Source organism: Musa acuminata, chromosome BXJ1-6 (genome assembly GCF_036884655.1).
Source record: "Musa acuminata AAA Group cultivar baxijiao chromosome BXJ1-6, Cavendish_Baxijiao_AAA, whole genome shotgun sequence".
Classification (NCBI taxonomy): Eukaryota; Viridiplantae; Streptophyta; class Magnoliopsida; order Zingiberales; family Musaceae; genus Musa; species Musa acuminata.
Window position 1 is genome coordinate 45,940,001 of NC_088332.1, and position 22,994 is coordinate 45,962,994.

The following is a 22,994-nucleotide window of genomic DNA, read 5'->3' on the forward strand; positions in this document are numbered from 1 at the left end:
CGTGCTAAGACCTTCTGACCCCAACTTTACCTCTGCAAGTTAAGTTGCATTAGTTCTTTGGTCAAATGCTTCACCGAGATAATATGCAGAATGACTTGAGAATTCACATACATATTTATTATGTCAACCATATCCTGAACATACACGAGGAATGAACACCTCCCCCCCTCCTCTATAATGGTAAGAAAACTTCATCCCTATTTTCAAGCGCATGGCATATAAGGAATCACCGACCAACCATTCAGGTAGGTTCTTTCTCGATTTGATGTCTCAAGGTGATTGTTGAGGTGGTTAGTAGAGCTGGACAAATTTGACATTTGCAATATGCTGAGGACTGTTATAAAGGCTAAAGCATTGATAGATTTTATCTCGGAACTAACTCCCTTGCCTAAGGCCGAGGTCAATAGTCACACCTCCTCAGTATGGACTCTATTTATGGATGGTTCTATCACCTAATGAGATCGAATATAAAGCATTTCTCTTAAGGCTTCGACTCATATGAGAGCTTGAGACCTAAGACTTAACATTGTTTAGTGACTCGCAACCGGTTGTGAGTCAAGTGGAGGGGAGCTACAAAACTCAAGACGTGATCACGATGAAGTACCTTGTCAATGTATGAAAATTAGCTAGTAGACTCAACGGGTTCCTCGTATAGAAAATATCTAGGTTAGTATACTTGTCAAGTTAATCTCTACTAAGCTCCCGAACATTGAAAGGTAACTTGTGTCATTGGTCGAGGATGAACTACAGTTTTTTTTTTTTGAATAATTGTGAGGAGGCGTGGGAGGACGGGGGAGGGAGCGATAGACACGATGAGAAAGAAAAAAGAGGAGGTGGGTGAACCAGAGGATACGGAGAAAGGTAGGAATAAAAAGAGGAGTAGGAGCCGAAGAAGGAGAATGAGAAGGCAAATAAACGAGAGGGAGAGGCGGACAAGATGGAGACAGAAGGAGGAGGAGGTAACTTAGTGATTTGATCTGGAAAACAAAAAACTATTGCAAGAGTCTCATCTGATAAAGAGTCATTACGAGAGGTTTATTTCGTACATTGCCAACTTAAAATTAATGAATTAATTATATCTTAACAACCGGAGTGATCCACTTGTCTAACTCAGCATTCAGCCATCCATGAGTCGGAGTCTCCCTCACGTTACCGTCAACATCGCTTAATCTACCAGCCTTATCTACAATCCATGATGATTGGAAACCCAACCAACAAATAAACGTGGGTCCCCCAAGTGCCAACTGGGTAGAACCCAGGGGTAACTGGTGAGTTTTAACTTCTCTATATACGATTGTAAATGGGCATTCCACGATGATATCATCCGGGCTTCGACACGTGACGTGTCTCCATCGGACGGCGCATAATCCATTAATCATGGGCTTTGGATAATCGAACGGTGAAGATCGTTCTTCCTTTGTTAAATTAATCGCCACGCGGAAACGTAAAGACGGTGAATCGAGTCGTGGCACCCAATTTTGCGCTCCCTTCCGAGCCGATTTGCTCGACCGATCAGCGAAGGAAGACAAGGCGATCACGGACTCACGGAAAGCCGCGATGGCCATTGCCAAATCTCCGCTGCCGATCTTGTCGTCTTCGGTCGGCCGTGATCCCATTTGAGGTTCGAGGTTCGATGTCTTCCAGATTTGCTTTGATCTTTTTTCCTTTCTTTTTCTGAGACAAGGGCTTCTTTTTAGGCGATGTTGTTGTGCTTTTTAGATGTGAAGTCGGAAACCCTAGATTCGTGGCTGCAGCTAGACATTAGGGTTTCGCATCGAGCATTCTTGTATTCTACCTTTGCTTCCGTAGTCCTACTTTTTTTTACCATATATCGCTTAGATCTGTCGTTGTGGCGACATTCTTGGCGCTCGAGTTATTACAGCTGTGTGGCGGCTCATCTGTTTGGATCTTTGTTGATTTCTGGAGTTCTTTTTGTTCTGCGGGATACACGAGTTAGGTAAATATAGTCAAGGCTTTGGCTTCCTTAACGGTAAACTTATGGATGTGCAGTTCATTTGCTACTTGTAATTAACCATCATAGTATGATGGCTTTAGTAATTATATAGTTTTGTGTCTGAACAATTTGAAGGGGATAATTTTTTGTATTCGATTTGCTTTCTTTCTTCCTCTTAAGCATTTGAAAGAACGGCCTTCAAACACTAGCTTTGACTGGGTGATCAATGCATGAATACTGTACCTTTGTACAGTAGTCTCTTAGCATGTAAAGATGTGCCTTATTAAGCCAACTCGCAAATTTCATGAAATTTAACATTTTTCTGAGCAATAAATGGAGGGATCTCATATCAAGGAACATGCAAATTCTACGCATAAGAAATCTCGAGTCAGTACTCACACAGAAACTTAGATCGAAAATTTTCTTTTTTTCCTTTTAGTGATAGTAAAATTGAACTTTGGTCAAGTATTAGATAGTTTGACATACCATTCATTTCATGTTCTTCCATACATCTATTTGTTCTATTAGCTTTTCCACTCAACCTGTTGCTTCTCCTAGTGCTGTCGATGACACACTGGGAATTCTCGATCAATTACTTTAGATTTCATACTATAATAATTTTTTCAGCATATGTGTAGAATTTTGTAAAATATCCTGTCAAGGTATTGATAAGTAGCTGTGAATGCAAAACTTTATGTGAGAAAACGGGCATTGCAAGATGGCCATCTTAATTTGAGTTTGATTGTTAATTGGACCATTTAAACTGATTTCATCCCTAATGCCTATTTGTGATTTATTGATTAGGGGTACAACATACATAATGATTAATGGACTCCATCATTGTTGAAGCTATATTTCTGTATTGAATGGCTTGCAGAGAAGCACCCCTTCTGCCTATATTAAGCCATTTTTTAAAGTATCGTTTGCATAAAATATTGGTATGTACTGAACTAATTCTTATTTTGTCTTCTGTGCTTTCTTGAAATTCCTTTATTTCAGCTGTAGTGAGTATATTCATGCATAAAAGGAAGTGTCACTCCAGTTTCAAACAGAAAGACGTCTTTACATCGATAAACACGATGAAGCTTCAACTTATTTGGCTTGGGTGAGCTGTTGAAATGCTATTGACTGTGGAAGGAGGAGGATTCTTTTCTTCTTCTGCATCAGGGTATACCAGTGGTCTTGCCCTTCTACTTTTTGGCCGGAGAAATGATGAGCAGCCCATGAAAGTTTCACCATGGACTAACTACCAGTTAGTGGAGCAAGGACTTGAGTCAGAATCTCAGCTGGCTTCTAGGAAAAAGCAAAATTCTCAAGGATGCACTTCCTTCATATGTTTCAGTTGTGCTCAAGAAAGACAATTTCCTCACAAACTTGATCTAGCTAACCAGTCTGAAACTTCATCAGATTCATCATCTTCTGATGCGAACAAGGTAACAATCAGTGGTGCTGCTACTGTGAGTGAAAGGAAGCCTTGTCTCAAGAGTAATATAAAGAAGCCTTCCAGAAATTGTTCCACAGCATGTGAAGGTGATGATTCCCATGAAGTTTCAGGAGTGGAAAATGAGACATCTTGTTGTACTGTAGGGAGGAAAGTTCAGTGGACTGATAAATGTGGGAAGGAGCTTGTAGAGATAAGAGAATTTGAGCTCAGGTATGTTTCCTTGCAAATATTAGCGAATAATATAAACAGAGTTTTTATGGTGTTGTGCTTCTTATCACTGCATTCCCAACACACACCAGAGACAAGCAGGAGTATTTATGTTTGCTTTTAATTTAGTCCATTTACTATTTGCCTCTGACTTCTGCTTGATCATCATTATATCTAGTTATCAATGACAGTAAAATATGTAAACTTGCTTAAACTCGATTAAAGTTACTTCTATCTATCTTGAATGGATGTGCACATTTAGCTGGTTTCATGCCATACCCTAAAGACCCATAATTTCCTAAATGTTTCCCATTGAGTTCTGGTATTGCCAGGAAAAATTGTTAATGATTGTCATGGATCTGATAATCCAGACATCCTTTGTATTTGGTTGGGAAGAGGTTCAGGCACCCAAGATTTCTGCCAATTGTATCCTGTGAAATTTCCTTTCTGAGGTGGCTGATTTTACCTGTAGGATCTATTTTGGTAGTCCTGAAAGTACTATACTTAGAACAGTAACTGCATCTTGGTCAGTAAATATGAAATTGCTTCGATTGACATTACTGTTTCTTGCCCCCGATTCACTTAATTAATTACGAATTTGTTGATGCTTCAAATAATATTTCCAGTATTAGGCAGAAAATGGAGGCAGGATAACAGAATTACGATCCAAGGCATGAGAATTGACACTTTCTGGACCTTATGTATTTAAGAATATAGTGTTCAGGTTGTTGCATGATCTGGGAAATTATACATCATACCAACTGATATTGGTGTGATGGCACTGTGTTACCTAGCTTTATCCGCAATATGCTGATCTTGCAATAGAAGCCTGGTGGCGTTGGGCCTCTTTGAAACGGGTAATACCTTTCAAGATGCCTGGTAGTTCGCTTATCAAGTTACTCTTATGTTTTTGTTCACCAATCACATGTTAATGTTGTATTGCATGAACTAAAACAGTATTATCGGCTTCAATATACACTATGATTTCCTATTTCTTTCTTTCTTTGTTTTTTCTCCAAGGAGATGATAAATGAAAATCAGTGCAGATAATTTGACCTGTGACGCAAAGTCCAGGATTAGGGCTGATACGTCTGTAAATTTAGGAAAAATCAGTGAGACCAGAAATTAGGATTAGGGCTGATACGTCTATACAAGGGACATCATCAAGTCCTGGATCGGATAAAATACACATGGGATGAAAGCCATAAATGGATTTCTGAGAAGCCAATATAGCAGGGCTTTTGTATTGCTTTTGAATTTTGGTGCTACTCCAAATGATCCTTGCTTTACATAGACCTGGACTTCGCTTCCTCTAGTAATGTAGTAATTGTTTATCTTCTGGGACTCTCATCATCAGTAGCTGTTCAGCTGGTATCAGTGTTTTTTTTGTCATGAAAGCTTTGGCTTAAATATGACATAAGTCACCTTATTATGTGAAACGAAGCTCACTTAGGTTTAACATGTTTTTTTTTTTTTTACTATACGAAATAGATATAAACAGCTTTTCCTTGTGCTTACTTTAACATCGCTGATATTGAGTCCATGTTTTGCAGTGATGACGATCCATCGGATGGGGAATTTGAGCATGAAAAATTCAGAAGATGTGAATGTGTAATTCAGTAAATTTAATATATCCGTAAATGGATGCAAGGACCCAAGCAGATTGGGAAAGCATGGTAATCCTCTGGCAACTGCAGAAATCTGCATTGTAATTGGCTGTATAAACCAGTCAACTCCATCACAACCAACAAATACGTTTGTTCAAGTATCATGGAGGAGAATGTGGGACAATCACGTACCCTTTTTGTGCCACTCCTATTTTTTATTTGTTGCAGCCAAGTTTCCTTTTCCTGATTGTTTCCACTTTTTTGACTGGCAATCTAGGCTTCATATCCTGTTTGCCTTTTGTATTGTAATATTCATTTAGTGTTTCCTCGCTTAACATTATGTTGTTTATATTACTGTATCAATTAAAATGGCCTTTCTTGCATGTATAAAACTGCTTTGCTTTTGCATCTTTTATTCTTCTTGTATTAATAAATTTCATACTTCAGTAGCCACTCGAAAATCATTTACTTTGTGGCCTAAGTCAGGTCAAATCTTCTGGCTACTGAAGGGAAGGTATTTAAAATCCTATTTTCCTCAATTTTAGTAGTTTGACAAGAGCATGAAAAAAGTGTGCAAAGAGTTTTAAGTATCTGTGGTGGTGGTCATATAGTCACTTTTCATTTCTCTCTCTACTAATTTTACTTGTAATTTCAGTTTATCCTCGGACCATTTCTTTTCTCATAAATATGGGATGCAGAGGATTGGTTTCGGTGTGATGTTTTTCTTATCTGTCAAAATATTTTTCTAATCATTTTTGGAAGAAAATCTTGTAATGTTTTGGGAATTTTAGTCTTGACTGATTTATCAAGAAAAATATTCACATCGTCAGTGGCATACATCCTGAATCTTGAATCCTGCTTTTTTATATATGAAACAAGTAGCTCTGCTGGATTTCAATCTTGTACTATCAGATATAATAATAACTGCTGCCAAAACCTTTTTGCTGCATGCAGTGAAAGTGAAGGAGATGCGCGTCTTTTGAACAACCGGGTCTTCTAATTACAGAGGCAACGATGGAAGGTATGCATGATTGACTCATCATCAATTCATTCGATGGAACACTTCTTTCTTTTTCTTGTGGTGGTGGAATGGAAGCTCTGTTTACTGGTGTGTGATCAACTGAAACCTCGAGTTGCAGTTCCTGTTCCTTCCAAGTAGTTAAAGCTTGGGCTAGAAGGACATCATAAGGAAATCTGATCCGGACGCCTCAGAGCCTCATTCCTAGGATTTCTCGGCAGAAGACTTGTCTGTAATCTTATCCACACCTCAACCCAACTCTCTTGTTTCTGTTCTTTTGTCCCTCCTTTTCCATCTCTTCCCCACAAGAAACAAGTCCGAAGCCAGAAGAGAGGAGGGAAAAGAGGGTGTCTATGGCTTCCTCAATTCCGTCCATCAAGATTGGAGTCTCTCCTCATCCTTCTCATAGATTGCCTTAGAGGTCATCCACCATCATCAGGAGCTCCAAAGCTGAGGGCCCCCTGAGGAGACCTGCAGCTCCTCTCTGCGCAACCCCACCCCACCCCCTCTTCTTTCTCCACCGCTTCCTCCATCTCCTCCAAAGCTGAGGGCCCCCTGAGGAGACCTGCATTTCCTCCCCACACCCGTCTTTTTCCTTCACCACCGCTTCCTCCATCTCCTCCTGCCCCATCACAGTCTCCTCCGAGGCCGGTTGAAGCGCCCGCAACCAAGGAGGGGATGGTGACTTTGGAGTACCAGAGGAGGGTGGCAAAGGAGCTGCAGGACCACTTCAAGCAGAAGAAACTGGAGGAGGCAGACCAGGGTCCTTTCTTTGGTTTCTTGGGCAAGAATGAGACAAGCAATGGCAGGTACCAGAGAATTTCTCCATCCAAACTCTCAGTTTTAATAAAAAGGATGCTTCATTTCTTTTATTTATAATTTGCCTTCAGATGAACAATTGATTTCTTATTTCATGGGTTATTTTGGTTTGTGTTTGGGACTTGGGAATACAGGGAAGGCATTTTCAAGATGGAATTTAGAGGCGTTCGAATGTTGTTCCACAATTTTGGATTTAGTTTCCGTCACCCAAGAATGTGATGTATGTCAGGTATTTGTTTCATTCTAATGCTTGTCATTAAAATGTAAACAACTTGAGAATAACAAAAAAAAAAAATCACTCCTTGATAAAGATAAATTATATATGGGTATTAGTAAATGCAAGATTGGAAAGTGCTTCAACAGTATATGAAGATCAAATTAAGTCCTAATGCTATGAAACACTTAGTATTTAACCTAGATCTCAAATACAGTAAACTAGAGAAAAGATCAATAGTATTGGAATCCTAAAATTCAAGCTGATTAGAGTTCTCCTAAACAAAGGATAAACAAGACAATATGAGAGAGTATGTAAAAGTTAATGCACCAACAATTAGAATTAAATGGAGATAAGAATGACATTGGTTACAGTTTTAGATGAAGATCTGATGCCTGATCTGCACACATGTGATTTGGTGAACTGAATTTTCAGGAGAAAAGGTGGTAGTTATCTGTTCATTGTATATATCAAGGTACAGCATAAATGGTGTTAGTCAATTCTTCTACCCTTTCTATCTTCAAAATGAGATTTTTGTGTGCATAAGAAATTTCTAGTATCAACCAGATCTTCTCATCCTCATCAATGTCTACTCTAAACCATTGTGAATAAATGGTGTTAGTCAATTCTTCTACCTTTTCTACCTTCAAAATGAGATTCTTGTGTGCATAAGAAATTTCTAGTATCAACCAGACGTTCTCATCCTCATCAAAGTCTAACCCACTGATTCACAAGAATTTTCTCTCTAGATGCTGCTCGTCTGTTCATTACAAATCAGAAACTGAATTCATGGTACTCCATCAAAGTTCTTCACTGATGAGAGTTGTTTGTACTGGAGAATGCCTTGGGATGCAAAGTCATCACCTTCTGTCCTATGCAACTTGTTTGTTTTGCTGATTAGCAGAGCGATTCTTGCAAATGGGCGATATTCGGATTTGCAGCAGGACTGCTGACAGAGTATGCGACCGGCGTGAGCTTCGTTCAACAGCTAAAGATCCTTCTCTCCAATTTTGGAATCATTGACTTGGAGTGATACTTCAAGATCCAGCCCTGCATAATTTGAATGAGTCAAGTATGTCTTCTTAATCTAAGTAAAAGCATGAATCTGTATTGGCATTCACTCATACATGCTGAATGTTCCTTCCTTGGTTGTATTATAAGCATGAACAAGTTTTCCTGCAACCAAATTGGTGGCACTAAATGTTGATCAAATCAGCTGAAACAAGAGATACCTCATGCTCATAACTGGCAAATGAAGTTAAAAAAGAAGATGTTTACTGGAGAAAAGAAACAAAAAAGGTACCAAAGCAAATTGTTGAAATGCTAAAGCTCTCTGGAATCAAGGCAATTCTGTAAAGGTTTCAAGCTCCTCTCTAGTGATTTCAATTCCTCAATTCCATGGATATTTCCTTGCCAGAAGATGCTATTGATGAACATGCAAAACTCATCCAGGTTGTAAAATAGCTTGAAGGAAATTATATAGCAATTCTTTTTTCCTTTTAAGTCTAACTTATCAATTCCTAGAAAAAAATAGTGATTGCCCAACACTATCTAAGAAAGAAAAGAGATTTCGGAGAAAAAAAATAATGGCCTTTTTTTCTGCAATTAGTGTCTTTAAACATACATTAGTTTTGGTTAAAGTTTAATGTTAAAATAAGTTGTGGAGAAGATCATATTGAGTGAATTTAAATACCCAATGTTTGCAAGAAGATAATAAATATGATGATCGTCTCAACCAAGGTTCGCAATACCGTACCATACCGGTATTTCGACCTGGGCTCGGTACCGGTATAGTACGGTGTACTGAGCGATACACCCAGGTGTACCGAGCGGTATACTCAGGTTCACCCGAGCACTGTAGCATTGCTACAGTGCTACAATTCACTACTACAGTGAGGACCGGTATCGGGCGATCCACGTACCGCTAGCCTGTCGGACCGGTACATACCGCCCGTACCGGGCGGTACGATTCGATATGGCAGACCTTGGTCTCAACAACATCTAATTGATTAGTGTATTGTTACACAAGTCATAGGTCTTATGTTTGAGTCCACTTCGATATATGTTATTTAATATAATAAAAATCTATTTTAATATGTTTTAAAAATAAATATGGTGATCACCACCCATGATCTATTATCACTCTTTATTCATTTTATGCTTTCCTAATCCAATTATTGAGGTCTTATTCATATTTTTACTTTGTGCTTCCATTTTCTGAACCATTTAGGCACTTTAATTCATAAATAGATAAAGAGGAGGGACAAAAACAAATTACTATTACCCTCTTGTCTAATCACAGCCGTCCATCTGATCCAATAGAGCCACATCCAAGCCCTTTAATATTCTCAAAGTTATAACTACTCGCTTGCTCGTTATCGAGTCCGCAACTACGTCTCTCCAGATACGAGCCCCACCCTGCATCACCAATTGCTGGGTGGTAATGCGAAGAGTAAAAACCATGCTTGATCCGACTTACCCTCTCGAATCTCGCGGTTTCTCCGCTTCCCGGCAATCCCAAATCCTGAGTCTGGGAATGGCGTCTTGCTTCTTCATCTGAGAGCGCAATCCTTCGTGGATTTGTTGTTAGGGTTTGAAACCCGATCTTTTTGCCAAGCCCGATCCGTTCAGTCTTTTCTTATCTTAATCCGGAATTTGGGTTGCAAAATCAACCATGCTCGGTCGTTTCTCAATTCGGTCATTCGAAGAGAGCACCGAGAGTTCCTCATGGGGTTTATCTTCGGATCTCGTTCATACGCCCAAGTAACGACATTTTTTGAGCGAAGAAAGAATGCTAGGGTTTTGGTGCAGACCCTCTGCCTTCAGCGCTGCTTTTATCTGACCATCTCGTCTACTTCTTCGATTTCTCTACGCTTAAGGCTTCCACCGTCATTAGATGATGCACGATCAGGTCATTCCTCCTTGGCTCCCTTGATAAGTAAAAACCTCATCTTTCTTATCCTTTGTGGTAGGCCACTGTATTGTCAACTCGTGAAGGAGCTTACATGTAATCCGAAAATTCGAAATTTGATGAGGTGCCTAACCATTTGAGAACCAGTGCAGGGTCTTACATGTTTGGTTTATAGTTTAATTTTTGTTTCAGTAATTGTTAGAAATTTGGTTTCTAACCAACTTGACCTTTTTTTTTGTGATGCACAAATTTTGAGTTCAAAGGTTAATTTTGGTTTTACAAATTGTCATAAATTTGAGTTTTCACCAGCTTGGCCCTTTTTCTTTTTTTTTTTGTGATGCACAAAATTTGAGTTCATAGGTTAATTTTTGTTTTACTAATTGTCAGTTTTGTGATGCACAAAATTTGAGTTTATAGGATAATTTTTGTTTTACTAATTATTACAGATTTGGTTTTTCACCAACTTGATTTTTTTTTTTTGTGATGCACAAATTTTTTTGACTTCACAGGTTAATTTTTGTCTTACTAATTGTTAAAATTTGGGTTTCACCAGCTTGACCCTTTTTTTAAAATTTGTGTTGCACAAAATTCGAGTTTATAGGATTGTTTTTATTTTACTAATTATTACAAATTTGGTTTTTCACCAACTTAACTTTTTTTTTTATATTTGTGATGCACAAATTTTGAGTTCAAATGTCTACTCCACTGAACCTTGTTCTTTTTTTTGGTTTAAAAAAAAAGTGAGGAAGACGAAATTTAAACCCAATATTTTACGAAGAAATATCAAAATTTTTGCCAACTAATCTACTTAAAACCTTCAAGAATCTCATAGTTGATATATTTAGACTCTAAAAATTGTCTGCAGTGATGCTTCTCCCCTGTGGACTTGTGCTCGAATCATGTCACATAAATTGGGCTTTGTACCTGTGCCTTACAACTAGTTCTCATTTTCTACTCATCATAAACAGTTAATTTTCCTTCACCCATTCATCCAATTAACTTGGTTGTGTTGTATTTTGCCTTTTTTTTAGATTAACCCAGTTGTGTGATCTAACTTAGTGTACAATTAGTGACGTAACCTTATTCATATCTGTATTGAGATTCCAAAGTGATACTTATCAACTAATAGACAAAAAGATAGGAAATGCTCTATTTACTGGTCTAATCACTTTGATCTGTGACACTTTGACGACAACAAATCCAACGATGAGCCGCGTTGCCATCATCGTCATCATTGTCAGTGTGCATTGATGATAATAAACCACTTCCTAACTCAGGAGTTTATTTCTAAGCAAGTAACACAGCCATTCTGGCAGAAACAAAAGGAGAAATGGACGTTTCAGAACTCAGTTACCTTAGAGGAGGAGGACGTTGGTGCTCTGAATGCAATCAGATGCCAAGCTTAGCAATTTGGCATAAGAGGGAAACTCAAGATGTAAAATGATGTGAGGACTTATCGAACTTTGTTTATTCTCCAACATGGCAATCCTGAAACTGAAACATCATGGGTTTCATTAAGCATGAGCAGCAAAGGCAGGAAAGAAAAGGAAGGGGAAGAAGGGTATACAAATCAAACACCTGATGATGCTAGCTTAGATGACTGGTGTCAACGAACCCTGTCCCAAAGAACGGCTTGAACAGGAGAGATTCCTGGAGCTGACGGCCACCGTCGCTCCTCGACTCAAATGGAAGCACTTGCAATAAGGGCTGCTCAGGACGAGCATCGTTCGCATACCCTGTGATTGGTGGACTGCGAGATTTGTTGGTTGACAGAAGAGAGAGAGCACGCCAAAGATCCGGTGCTCCATCCGATTGAAAAGTAGCAGTCGCTTCAAGACCTGCAAACGAATCACGGAGATGATCACAACACATCCAACTTATACCATCAAAGCTATGAATTTGCAAAATATAGGCTGTGATAGCATCTCCTCTCAATGTACTCTGGAAGAGCAGTGGTAGAGGATAACAACTAAGCAAAATGTCAACCATGTCTAACTTAGCATGGTCAACTGGTTCAAAAGCATAATAAGTCAACCATGTCTAGCTTGGGATGTGTTGTACTGTGAGTGCTCAAGAACTCAACAGTCCAACACCTCCACAACCTATGATATGTACAGCAACAGGCTATCACGTCCTGGATATTTCGGGCTGGCATATACATGTATATTCTCTTTACTAACAATGAACTAAAATACATCCTCTCAATAATATAAAAAAAAAAGGTTGCCATTAGTTGATTTACCTTGTACCAATGTCTTTGGAGATACCAATGAACAGGCCAAATGACAAACAATTCAAGTAAAGAAAAAAAAGCTATTGAGCACTATCTTTCCTCTCAATCCCAATTATTTGGGTCGGCTACATTATGTCACCATTGATTTATGTTAAAATCATTATGTTAATTAAATTAAGAATATTTAAATCTTTATTTATAGTTTCTAATAAAGTTATTTTAACTCTCCCTCTACCTCTTCTTTCCTCGTACCATTAATATTCATAATTTCATTATCTTTCCTATCATGCATCACCTAAATAATATTATCGACCAACTATCCATTTGCAAGAAAGCAGCAGATTGGCAATGGAGAACTCAACTGCATTAAATTAATGGAAGCCATTTGCCTTTCTGCAGGGATAAAAGGTGCTCGAAAACATTACCTTGATTGAGGATCTCAGCAGTGGTGCCCTTTAGTGCCAGGAGACTGTCCATATCATGGCCAGTGTAAGCATTATTTAAGTTGGTATTGCTAGGAAAAAGCAGCTGCCCATTAGTACTTCCTGTTTCGCTCGACTTTCTCCAAGATCCTTCACTTTGTGTTAGCTTCAAGCTGCCTGAGCCATCCCATATTGAGCTTGCAATGCTTGTCATCTGACGGAAAGGAGATTGACCAAAAACAAGATTTGCCTGCTGTTTGTCATCTGCATAACACACAAAAAAGGAAATCTAAGAAAATGAACATGAAAGGATACAAATACACATGATCTATGGCCAATGGAGACAACTCAAAGTTTTAATGCATGAATGCAACATAAAAACCACCACAAATCATGGTCCCAGTGAGAAGCTGGAAAGTAAGTTTACCCAGTGACCGATGACAGAACTCCAAATGCCTAATTAAAAACATTACTCCAAAATATCATATGAACTGGAATACAAACTCCCTGTCAAAATGATTACAAATCATCATCAAATATTTAGCGTGGTAGATGACTTCTTTGGTGCATTTGCATCTCTCACACCATGTCCAGATCAAGAAGGAATTCAATATTGTCCTACAAAGCATGTGTGATGGGTTTGACCATTTGTGTTTGTCGACTTTATTCCCAGAAGTCTTCGAGAGATTGATGCACTAAACCGTACAAACAGTCAAAGTCTGAGACTGACTCACCAAATCATCTTTATGTTATAGCACAAGGAAAATAGAGTAACTACCCCACAATCAAATAGAATTGACATTTGTTGAATTCGATTCATGGAAAGCTACTTCATGCAACCCTTTCATCTAGGCCATCTAAAATAGATTCTGAATAGATTAAGCAATTTGTAGTTTTCTTTTTAATAATTTGCAAGAAGAAAATCCATTAAGGGGGCATCCGGACTTTCTTAAACTTGATTCTTCCTCAAAACAAGGTTTATCTAATATAGAGGGAATACTGTGAGCCAAAAGAAGTACAATAAATACTCCTAAAACAACAACAAAAGACCGATGATGAAAATGCGTTCAAGAATGAAAAAAGAAAAAAATGGACAGAGGAATACAAGCCAATTTGCCACAGCTTAGATTCACATTAAGAACTAACCAAATCTACAGCAACCTGTTCTGCATCTTGGTTTCAACTAACAGATGCAAACAAAAAGTCATCAAAAAATCACCATTGTCGTCTCAAAAATCATCCTTCATCCTAATCTTCTGGGAACATATAATAAAATACTAGAAAAACAATTAAAGAACAGAATGAAACAACCTTCCTAATTTAAGTTTCCTTAGAACCTAATTCTCTTAACATGTAACACATAATATGTAATGTCCCAGTTTAAGCCCACTTCAGTTGTAAGAGGATATTTGAATTAGTTTATACAGTTAAAATGGATCTACTATCATTAACTTGGATTGAAGTATTTTGGGTCAGGTGGTTCTAAGCTTATCATCAAGTTAACAAGTCAGTTATCTCATCAGATTAGGCCATGACACAATATAGTCATGGGACAAAAAAATGAATAAGACATATTAAGGATGACAACAGCGATCTTCCCATACCATTTAGATTCGACAAGGATAATAACACTAGTAAAATTTAGGGACACCAAAATTTTCTCATACCTTCAATAGATCAAAGCACAAATCACTTCTAGTAATATGCAAGGAAGCAACGATCAGTTGTAAGAAACATCTTTACTGTCTAAGCTCTCCAAAGCTTCCTTATTTGTCACTCTCATCTCCTCTATCCGTAGCATTGTACAGACCCATAATGACCTACAAAGCATTTATATTTGTGTTTTCACTGGCCACAAGACTACATCTTGTGGATTACAATAAAGAAGTCTGAATTCATATCAAAAGGTATTTAGTCTGCAGGAAAAGACAGCAAACTGTCGACTCAATCATGAAAGAAGTGCATGTATCAGATATTAAGCTATTCATTTCAACAATGAATGGTGAACTATCAAGAATCAACAAATACCATAGTATGATACTGAAAGCTTTGAAGAACTGAATGAGATTGTCTCTAGCTGTGGCTTCCGTCGACGTGCATTATGATCAGATAACCGTCTACGACAGCTTCGCTTTTTCTGATCAAATTCAGACAAATCATGGAACCTGAAAGATGACCAAGAAGGTGATATCTGTTACAAGAAGAATGAGGACTAACTACACAGATTCAGTGGATTGGAATTACAATACCCTAAATCAAGAACAGCTTTATTATCCATACATGTAATCATACTATGGAACTCCTAAAAGAAGCATAACCATATTTAGAGGCAACATGAATGAAAATTGAAGCATGTCAGCATCACACAACTAGGAGTAAAAGCTGAAAATAAAGTACAATACCAACTAACCATATACCTTTAAATTGGGGTGGAGAAGGTTGTGTGTTAAAGGGGGGTGGACCTTAAAAGATCCATGTGGATTAAGTTGATGTTTGAGAGAGAAAATAAAATTTTAAAACTAACAGAAGCATCACCTGCTACACTGTTGGCAAAACCTGCGATCCTGACCAGCAACAACGACCTTGGGTGACTTGGAATGGCTTTCACAAACTTTATGCTTTCGATGATAATCTTTAGATGTGGAGAGGTCGATGTTACAACCTTCCACCTGGCAGTAAGCTCTCAGCAAGTTCTGCTGATATACCCTTGATTTCTTAACCGAAGTAGTTGACAAGGGATTAGAAGCTGGAAAATATGAGCTCTTGATGTTATTCCTCAAGCAAGGATCTTCAAAATATGTTCTTTTTCCAAGCTTTAGAGTAATCACAGGCTCCTTAGTGCCTTCTGCAGACACTACAGCAGGTGAAGTTTCAGAAATGTCCACCCTAGCTAAATCTTTGTTCTTGTTCTGGTTGACAAGAAATCCTCCAACTGATTCAAAGTTCAGCTCCGGTATTTTCCTCATTGCATTTGATGTAGAATCAGATGCTGAAATGGAGCTTTTGAATGAACAGGAACCCACTTTAGAGCTAGAACACATATCCCCACCAGACAATTGCAGAGACCCATTGCCCATTCCTATGCCGCTTCCGATCTTTGATTTAAGTTCCTGTGCAGATTTAGAAATTTCAGTTTCTTCTCCGTTGAGTAGCGCCAAGGTCTCCCAATCAAATGAGAAGGGCATCTTTGAGGTCCAATCCATGGTGAATCTAATGCATAAGGCAAAGATTCAAGAAATTCAATAATTAAAAAAAATTCAAGGGAGCACAAGAAACGAAGTTCAGAAAGAGTTCATACCTAGAAAATTATAGGAACCGGTCCAACTTGTACTGTGCTTTAAAACCACAGCTTGTCAATGCAAACACAATGAGTTCTACAAAAGCTGTTGGAACAAATCAGAAAAAACAACAAATCCAATGTGACACCTGAAAAACTAGCAACTAGATGTTTACGTACATGTTTCTCCTCTTGGAATCAGGAAGCCATCATCTCAGCAAACATACAGTAGAGAAAATCTCCTTTTGTGCTTGCAACACTGATACACATCAACTTCCTACACTGAGCCCTAACCCCCCTAATTCAGGCTAGATTCAACTCCTCTCGAGGAAACGCTCAACCATTTATGCAGGTGGTCATCTCTTTCACTTCCATTGTCTACCATCTGAACAGGAGATGAATCTCACAAGATACAGGAAGATATTCCCATGACGGTGAGGCAATCAATTTTGACATGTATATCATGAAGGCTTGTCCCACCAGATGGTTGATTGACAAATCAGGACAACAAGTTCAATTTTGCTACCAAAACAGTAACTCAAATTCAAGCGGCTCCTCCATTAAAATCATATTTCTTCCATGTTTTTGTCCTATACAGATACCAAGTCTCTCTCTCTCTCTCTCTCTCTCTCTCTCTCCATCCAATTTTTCCTTCAAAGTTTACATATCTTATTCAACAGAATACCATCTTATACTGTTTTTACCACATGCCAGCCTTTGGGAGAAGATGACCTGATCTCCTATAGGAAATGAACAACAATAGTCTCTTTCATATTCTTGTACAGAAGCTTTTTCATTCTAACAAAAACTCAAAACACATAAGCTACAAACCTTCCAGTTTTCCGATTAGTTAGAGGCTTTGAGCACCAGATCAATCTGAAAACAAGCTTCTCAGAGAATCCAGAAGAAGGAAAAACTGGAGATCTTTTACTGCTACAAAATAAGAGACCAGATAATACAGTAAATCAACATGGTAATGAGTCAGGAACACCTTTTCTACTTTCCCTCCCCAGCTGAATCAATAGAACACATGAGTTTCTGACACAGCAGGTCCAGGGGTCGGGGACCAGATTTGTCATTCTACGGGTCCTCCAAGAAACTGCAAATGACTTCAAGAAAGAAGCAACCTTTAGGCTAAAGCCTCTTCCCTTAATCATTTTCATCCTTCAAATTTGCGTCTTGAATCCAACTAGTGAATAAAGGAAAATGATTGAGCGCAAATAATGGACGCAAATAATGGAGTTTCTGGTCATAAAGGACTCGTTCTTCTTTTGCAACTGCTTGGAGCAAATCCCCAATATGATCACTCCATACAGCCCTTCGCCCTTCCCCCCGCCACTTTTGCTTAGTAAAAAGGGTAGCCCTTCTTCTTCCATGTCGGAGAAGGAAAAGGGCAGATGCAAGATCCAATTTTTTCGCAAACGAGGCGAAAAAGGCCACCGATTTCACCACAGAAGCAGAACCCCTCTCAAAGGGAATAAGAGAAAATAACAGATAAACCGACAAACTAGTTAGCAAAGGCGGAATCTGAAAACAGGCCAACACCCAGTTAATGCCGTCTTTTTCATTTCTCTTCTGCTAGGATTCTGCCATTTATGAATCTGGAAACAGGAGATAGCCGCGGTTTCCAATCCAGCTTACAGGTTTTCTAGGATGCATGTGACATGCGTGCACGAGTCCGAGGACGGAAAGAGAGGCCTTACCCTACCGACCATGTGCGCGAGTTTTGGCCACCCAAGCCCTCGTTTTCTTCGATCTTGTACCGCTTCCGCTGCCGTCTGCCCCACCGTAGTCTCAGCATGGGTGCTTCCAGCGATTGAATTGATGGGATTGAACGCGTCCGTGTCGAAGCCGGGACCAACTGAGAGCGGAGCGGAAGCCCACCTACTCTCTGGTCCCTCTGAACAGGAGCGAGAGGCGCCGTGTGCGCGTTTGTCCGCGCAGACAGACAAGACGGACAGAGAAAGAGAGTGGCAGGAGGGTAATTAGGTGGAGTTGAGGTCCAAATTCATATACATTTGACTTAATATTCCCACAACAATAATAACTTTTAGAACAATCATTAATCATTATTTTTTAAAAAAATTGGTATGAATTTACAAATTTACAGATTATGTTTCTTATCGGATGAAGATATTATTTTAATTAATACCAGTCTAATATGGGCACAAATCTTGGAAACTAAATATTTATCAATGCAAAAACTGTAAAAAATGATTTGAATGCTTGGATTTAATTAAAAATATTATTTCATATAGTGTTTAATGGCAATAAAAAAAATTCAAATGTCAGGACATCATAACCTGTTGTTGCTGGTCTAATCATATGATAATTGTTTTGTCTGATGTATATATTTCTTTTAATTATGAAATTAAAACTCTCTGTTATTATTATTATTATTATTTTTTATTTTTTATTTTTGGGTGGGGTGTTTTGGGGGGGAGGTGGGGAAGGATATATTTTATAATTTTTATCTCATATAAGTGATGGAAAATGTGATTTGAGCCAACAAATTGTGATGAATAGAAGCCATTGGGATTTGTCTAAAGCAAATAGAAACCCTTGTAGTGATTTTATGGTCTATAAATTGTGCGTGGGACCCACACAGATCATGGTGAATGGGGAATTGGATGGGAAGGGAAATCAAAGGTGGGCACTACCATTGATGACACATACATTGGAGCTGATGAACACTAAGTCAGTGTCCTCTTCATTTGGGAACCTTCCTTTGGTGCTCATTGTCAATTGATGTGATGGTGCAATCAATCATCATGGAGCACACCTACCGTTCTCTATGGTTTTTGCATAGCCAACGATAATTCTTCTGTCTTGTCATGATGTCCAATATGAGGGTCTATCAAAATTTTTTGGCCCATGATTTCCAAGTCACAAGGAAAAAACAATGTGGACTTTGATCTAACTCTGCCCTCTTCTTTGAAGTTCTGTCCTTCTGCTTTGAAATAATTTTGTTCTTTAGCTTTTGGAAGTGTGCTTCTTAGTCTTCTTTACATGGATTTTATGACTATTTTTCATAATTTCGAATTTATTTTTAACTCTATTTTTTTTATAATACCATAGTTTTCTTAATGAAGTGGTCTTTCATGTGTTTGGGACCATATCACATCACAGTAGTATCCTGTAGATGCTGTATTTATTCACCAACATCTATAGAAGAAAATCTTGCAATTCTATTAGTATGACAGTTGATGTTGTTGCTCGTAAGTTATATTTCTACTGAGAGATTCTATTGATTTATTAGACTGAGATATCATCACAGTTTCCAAGCTTGTTAGTTCTTGTTGATCATGTTGTCCCTCAGAACCCTTCTCATTATCTTCCCAGAGGCTGACTTTGGTATGGAGTCCACAAAGTGCAGCATTCTTACTCTCTTGTATGTTGACACACTTGAGGCAACATAGCCCATGATATCATCCTCACTCTCCTTGGCGTCTCTCCCCATGACGACACAGGCTGCTGGGATCTCCCCTGCCTCTTCATCTGGCAACCTGCACGCAATGCAGTGCAGAAATCAGCAGCATTCTTACGAATCAATGTATGAGTAATCTGTTGATGGTGCCGACGAGAAAACAGCTGCGTCTTCGACTGAAGGATGGCAGACGAGGATGGCTTCTAGCTCAGCTGGAGCCACCTGCACGGCCGTATGAGACCTGAGCTTGTTCTTCTTGGAATCTTGAAGGCATGCACTTTGTTACCTGGAATCCTTTGTACTTGATCAGCTCCTTCATGCGATCTACGATGAACAGATCACCATCGTCGTCTATGTGCCCGATGTCACCAGTATGAAGCCACCCTTCTTGATCCAAAGTCCTCTCGGTTTCTTCTTTGTTCTTGAAGTAGCCTATCAGGTCATGCACAGTATCAGAATGATCACATCTACATATCATACGGGAGAGGAGTACTTACCTTTCATGACACATTGGCTTCTGACACAGACTTCCCCTGGTGTGTTCTTGGGGAGGGATCGACCGGTGTTGGGGTCGACGAACTTGACCTCGATGTTGGGAAGAATGAAGCCAACAGAGTTCTTCTTGGCAATGCTATGACCTTTCCTTGGATCACCGTGAGTTAGTGTGATGCAGCTATGCTCTGTCAGCCCGTATGCCTACTTTGCAGCGCAAGAGGTCAAAGAGAACATGAGAACAGTGTCAGAGTTATTCTTCACACTTGATCTTGTTCGTTAAGTGACCATAGAAGTTGTAGATTTTGAAAGGAGGATTAAACGCACAAATTATATATATATATATATATATATATATATATATATATATATATATATCTTGTTCATTAACTTATAATATTGTAATCTCCTAGGGAAAGGAATAGACTGCTTAGCCAAGTCTGCAATCTGAGACACGTTGTGCTGCTACGGATGGCATGCATGCAATGCACGTACCTCCTGAACTTGGACGCCGGGGAACTTCGCCTCAAAGGCAGCTCGCAACTCCGGCGCAAGCGGTGCGGCCGCCGTCATCACCGACTTGAGCTTTAGCTTGTCGAGATTGAACTCGTTCGTGATTGGGCTCTTGACCATCGCCAGCATGATGGCCGGGACGATCGGCGCGAAGTCCACTTCGTGGGCAATCAGCGCGTGGAGGAAAGCCCGCAGCTCGAAGCGATCCATCGCCACCACCTTCCCCTTGCTCCTGAGGGTGGCGCAGCAGATGCCGGTGATCCCGTAGATGTGGAACAGCGGCACGAGGCCCAGCGTCGTCACCTGGCCTACCAACTCCTCCCCGCAACAGAAGAGGGTGGAGCAGAGGTTGGCCACCAGGTTCCTGTGGGTCAGCATGACGCCCTTGGAGCAACCTGTAGTGCCTGAGGAGTACGGGAGGGCGCACAGGTCTCCTGGGCTCACCTTCTCTCCATGGTGGCTTGTCCCTGCACGGTCCGTCGCTTGAAGCAGATCATCCCATGCTACGGCACCCACCACCTGATCTCCTCCAGTTAGTATTACCGGTACCCCAAGATCTTTCACCTGTTGCATGTAGCGTCATCGATCCTGAGCTAAAACACCGGAGGGATCGATTGACAACCTTAAAGAGAACCAACCTTGTCATGAGCGAGCTTGTCGGCAACGATGAACTTGGCTTCTGAGTTCTCCACTTGTTTCGCTATCTCAGCCGGCATAGCCAGAGGGTTCACTCCTGAGAACACTCCGCCGGCAGCCATAACGCCGAGGGCGACCACCGGATACAGGGCGATGTTGGGGAGGGCCACCACCACCACATTCCCCTTCCTCAGGCCCAGTAACCTCAAGGCCTTGGCAAACCTACTTGTCTCACGTACCACTTCCCGGTACGTGTACGACTTTCCAGTGGACGCCTCCACCACCGCCACTTTGTCAGCATAAGCCTCGGCGTCGCCGAGAACGAACTCCGGCAGTGTCACATGTTCCGGTATCGAGACCGACGAGTACTTGCTACGAAAGATGAACTGCTCCTCCCCATCGATGCATATGTCTCCCATGTTGACTTCCTATCGACTGGTGAGGCCATAAGCTGTGGTATGGGGGTTATAAGACGTTGAAGAAGACCTTGTGATGACAGGTTTTAGCTGAGGTCTAGGAGACGGGAGGGAAAGAAGTGCACTTGGTGTGGGAGAATAGGTTATGATCTGGTGAGGTCTGGTTGAGTCATGACTTGTGAATGCATCGACATCTTGAAGAGCTTCTCACTATATATATAATATATATATATATATATATATATATATATATATATAATATTTCTTGTTGCACCCTTCAACAAGAAACTAATAAGGAAGAAAATAAATAAATCAATTTATTGTTTGGAAGATTAAGCAATAACACAAGAGAGTTGAGTTATAATCTCCTTTCAGTATAGTTCGGAAGAGGTCTTATATATTTATAGGTAAAGTCTAAGATAAATAATTAGGAAAGTTTTTTCACTAAAATAATTTTAATAAAAGATTTTACTATAATTAAAATATTTTATTTAATTAAAAGAATCACATAATTTAATATTTTAAACTCCGAGGAAGAGGGAAGATTAGCAGCACTCCAAGCCGCTTCGGGGGAGTCCGGAGAAGGAAATTGGGGCGATGGGTTTAGGCGATCTGCGTCCCGAAGAGCAGGTCAAGGATATGGCTGGGCTCGTACTGCACCGCGGAGAAGGCCGCGCGCGCCTACGACGCCGCCGTCTACTGCCTCCGGGGCGACATCGGACGGTTCAACTTCACGGTGGAGGGACTCCCTCCTCTCTCGGAGGAGCAGCGGCAGGCGCTGAGGGACACCGAAGTGAAGGCGATCAACACGAGGCACGTGTTGTCGCCGCCGTCGAGCTGCGCACTGCCAAACAAGAAGGAGGCGGAGGGATCGACGTCGGAGTCGATGTCTGTGATAAGCGACGTCGTCAGTGCATGTGGCGGCCACCGATTACGCGGGTTGGGACCTCTCGTGCGAGAGCTTCCTGTTGTGGGATGCAGCTGCGAGAGGAGATGTAGTAGTAAGGACGTGGAATTTGCTGCAAGGCGTCGGCTTCACGCAGCACTGCCCCGTTGACTCGTGTTGTTATGGACTAAATTAGAGAGTCTATGCATGAATTATTTTAAATCGACACCACCGAGCATTGGAACCCAACATCAACCAAGCGTGGATCACAAAGCTACTCATATACGGTCCAGATCAACGGATCGTCCGGAAGATCTCAACCCCAAGAGTACACGTATCTCCATCACCCCTTCATCCCGCACGAACAGCCCCACATCGACATCACTGCGCACGAATCTTGACGCAAGTCCAATCTCTCAAAAGTCTCTCGACTCGATATGAACGATGCACGATTCCCCAAGTTTTCAACGGACGGCCTGGATCGACGATCGGCGCTGGAAACACGCATCTTAAGCTCG

At 40.2% G+C, this 22,994-nt stretch overlaps 2 protein-coding genes, 1 long non-coding RNA gene and 1 pseudogene across 8 annotated transcripts; 2 read left to right on the forward strand and 2 right to left on the reverse strand.

Annotated features, from left to right (window-relative positions):
- Positions 1 to 1,458: 1,458 nt before the first annotated feature.
- LOC135677362 (uncharacterized) lies at positions 1,459 to 5,661 on the forward strand. The gene is made up of 3 exons (XR_010514672.1): positions 1,459 to 1,628; positions 2,954 to 3,608; positions 5,159 to 5,661. It is a non-coding gene; the product is annotated as an uncharacterized LOC135677362 (long non-coding RNA).
- An 808-nt stretch (positions 5,662 to 6,469) lies between these two features.
- Positions 6,470 to 8,490, forward strand: LOC135677593 (light-harvesting complex-like protein OHP2, chloroplastic; annotated as a pseudogene).
- On the reverse strand, positions 7,927 to 18,032 carry LOC103989998 (squamosa promoter-binding-like protein 12). Of its 6 annotated transcripts, XM_065189602.1 has the most exons (10): positions 16,938 to 18,032; positions 16,287 to 16,846; positions 16,128 to 16,212; positions 15,365 to 16,039; positions 14,858 to 14,994; positions 12,833 to 13,093; positions 11,753 to 12,012; positions 11,529 to 11,668; positions 8,391 to 8,439; positions 7,927 to 8,313 (listed from the first exon to the last, which is right to left on the reverse strand). In XM_065189602.1, exons 4-7 carry the CDS (start codon positions 16,030 to 16,032, stop codon positions 11,762 to 11,764), a joined length of 1,317 nt encoding a protein of 438 aa, XP_065045674.1. In that variant the 5' UTR covers positions 16,033 to 16,039; positions 16,128 to 16,212; positions 16,287 to 16,846; positions 16,938 to 18,032; the 3' UTR covers positions 7,927 to 8,313; positions 8,391 to 8,439; positions 11,529 to 11,668; positions 11,753 to 11,761. The 6 variants fall into 6 exon arrangements, with proteins under 6 accessions (XP_065045674.1, XP_065045675.1, XP_065045676.1 ...); XM_065189603.1 differs by lacking the exon at positions 8,391 to 8,439; XM_065189604.1 differs by having other exon boundaries at positions 16,128 to 16,203; positions 16,287 to 18,032.
- LOC103990241 (4-coumarate--CoA ligase-like 1) lies at positions 8,871 to 21,593 on the reverse strand. The gene is made up of 7 exons (XM_065189954.1): positions 21,177 to 21,593; positions 20,521 to 21,102; positions 20,031 to 20,229; positions 19,820 to 19,965; positions 19,688 to 19,755; positions 19,411 to 19,612; positions 8,871 to 11,105 (listed from the first exon to the last, which is right to left on the reverse strand). The coding sequence occupies exons 1-7, from the start codon at positions 21,591 to 21,593 to the stop codon at positions 11,016 to 11,018; spliced, it is 1,704 nt and encodes a 567-aa protein (XP_065046026.1). The 3' UTR covers positions 8,871 to 11,015.
- Between the last annotated feature and the right edge of the window lie 1,401 nt (positions 21,594 to 22,994).

What these genes read in the sequence shown, in the direction of transcription:
- LOC103989998 (XM_065189603.1), bottom strand. Translation starts at nt 16,032, where the DNA reads ATGGATTGGACCTCAAAGATGCCCTTCTCATTTGATTGGGAGACCTTG. An exon ending in TTTTGCCAACAGTGTAGCAG is followed by an intron (nt 14,995 to 15,364) that starts GTGATGCTTCTG and finishes GTCATCTTTCAG; the next exon opens with GTTCCATGATTTGTCTGAAT. An exon ending in TGCTGAGATCCTCAATCAAG is followed by an intron (nt 12,013 to 12,832) that starts GTAATGTTTTCG and finishes ATTCGTTTGCAG; the next exon opens with GTCTTGAAGCGACTGCTACT.
- LOC103990241 (XM_065189954.1), bottom strand. Translation starts at nt 21,593, where the DNA reads ATGGGAGACATATGCATCGATGGGGAGGAGCAGTTCATCTTTCGTAGC. An exon ending in CCGGCGTCCAAGTTCAGGAG is followed by an intron (nt 20,230 to 20,520) that starts GTACGTGCATTG and finishes GCTGCAAAGTAG; the next exon opens with GCATACGGGCTGACAGAGCA. An exon ending in GAAGACGCAGCTGTTTTCTC is followed by an intron (nt 19,613 to 19,687) that starts GTCGGCACCATC and finishes CATTGCGTGCAG; the next exon opens with GTTGCCAGATGAAGAGGCAG.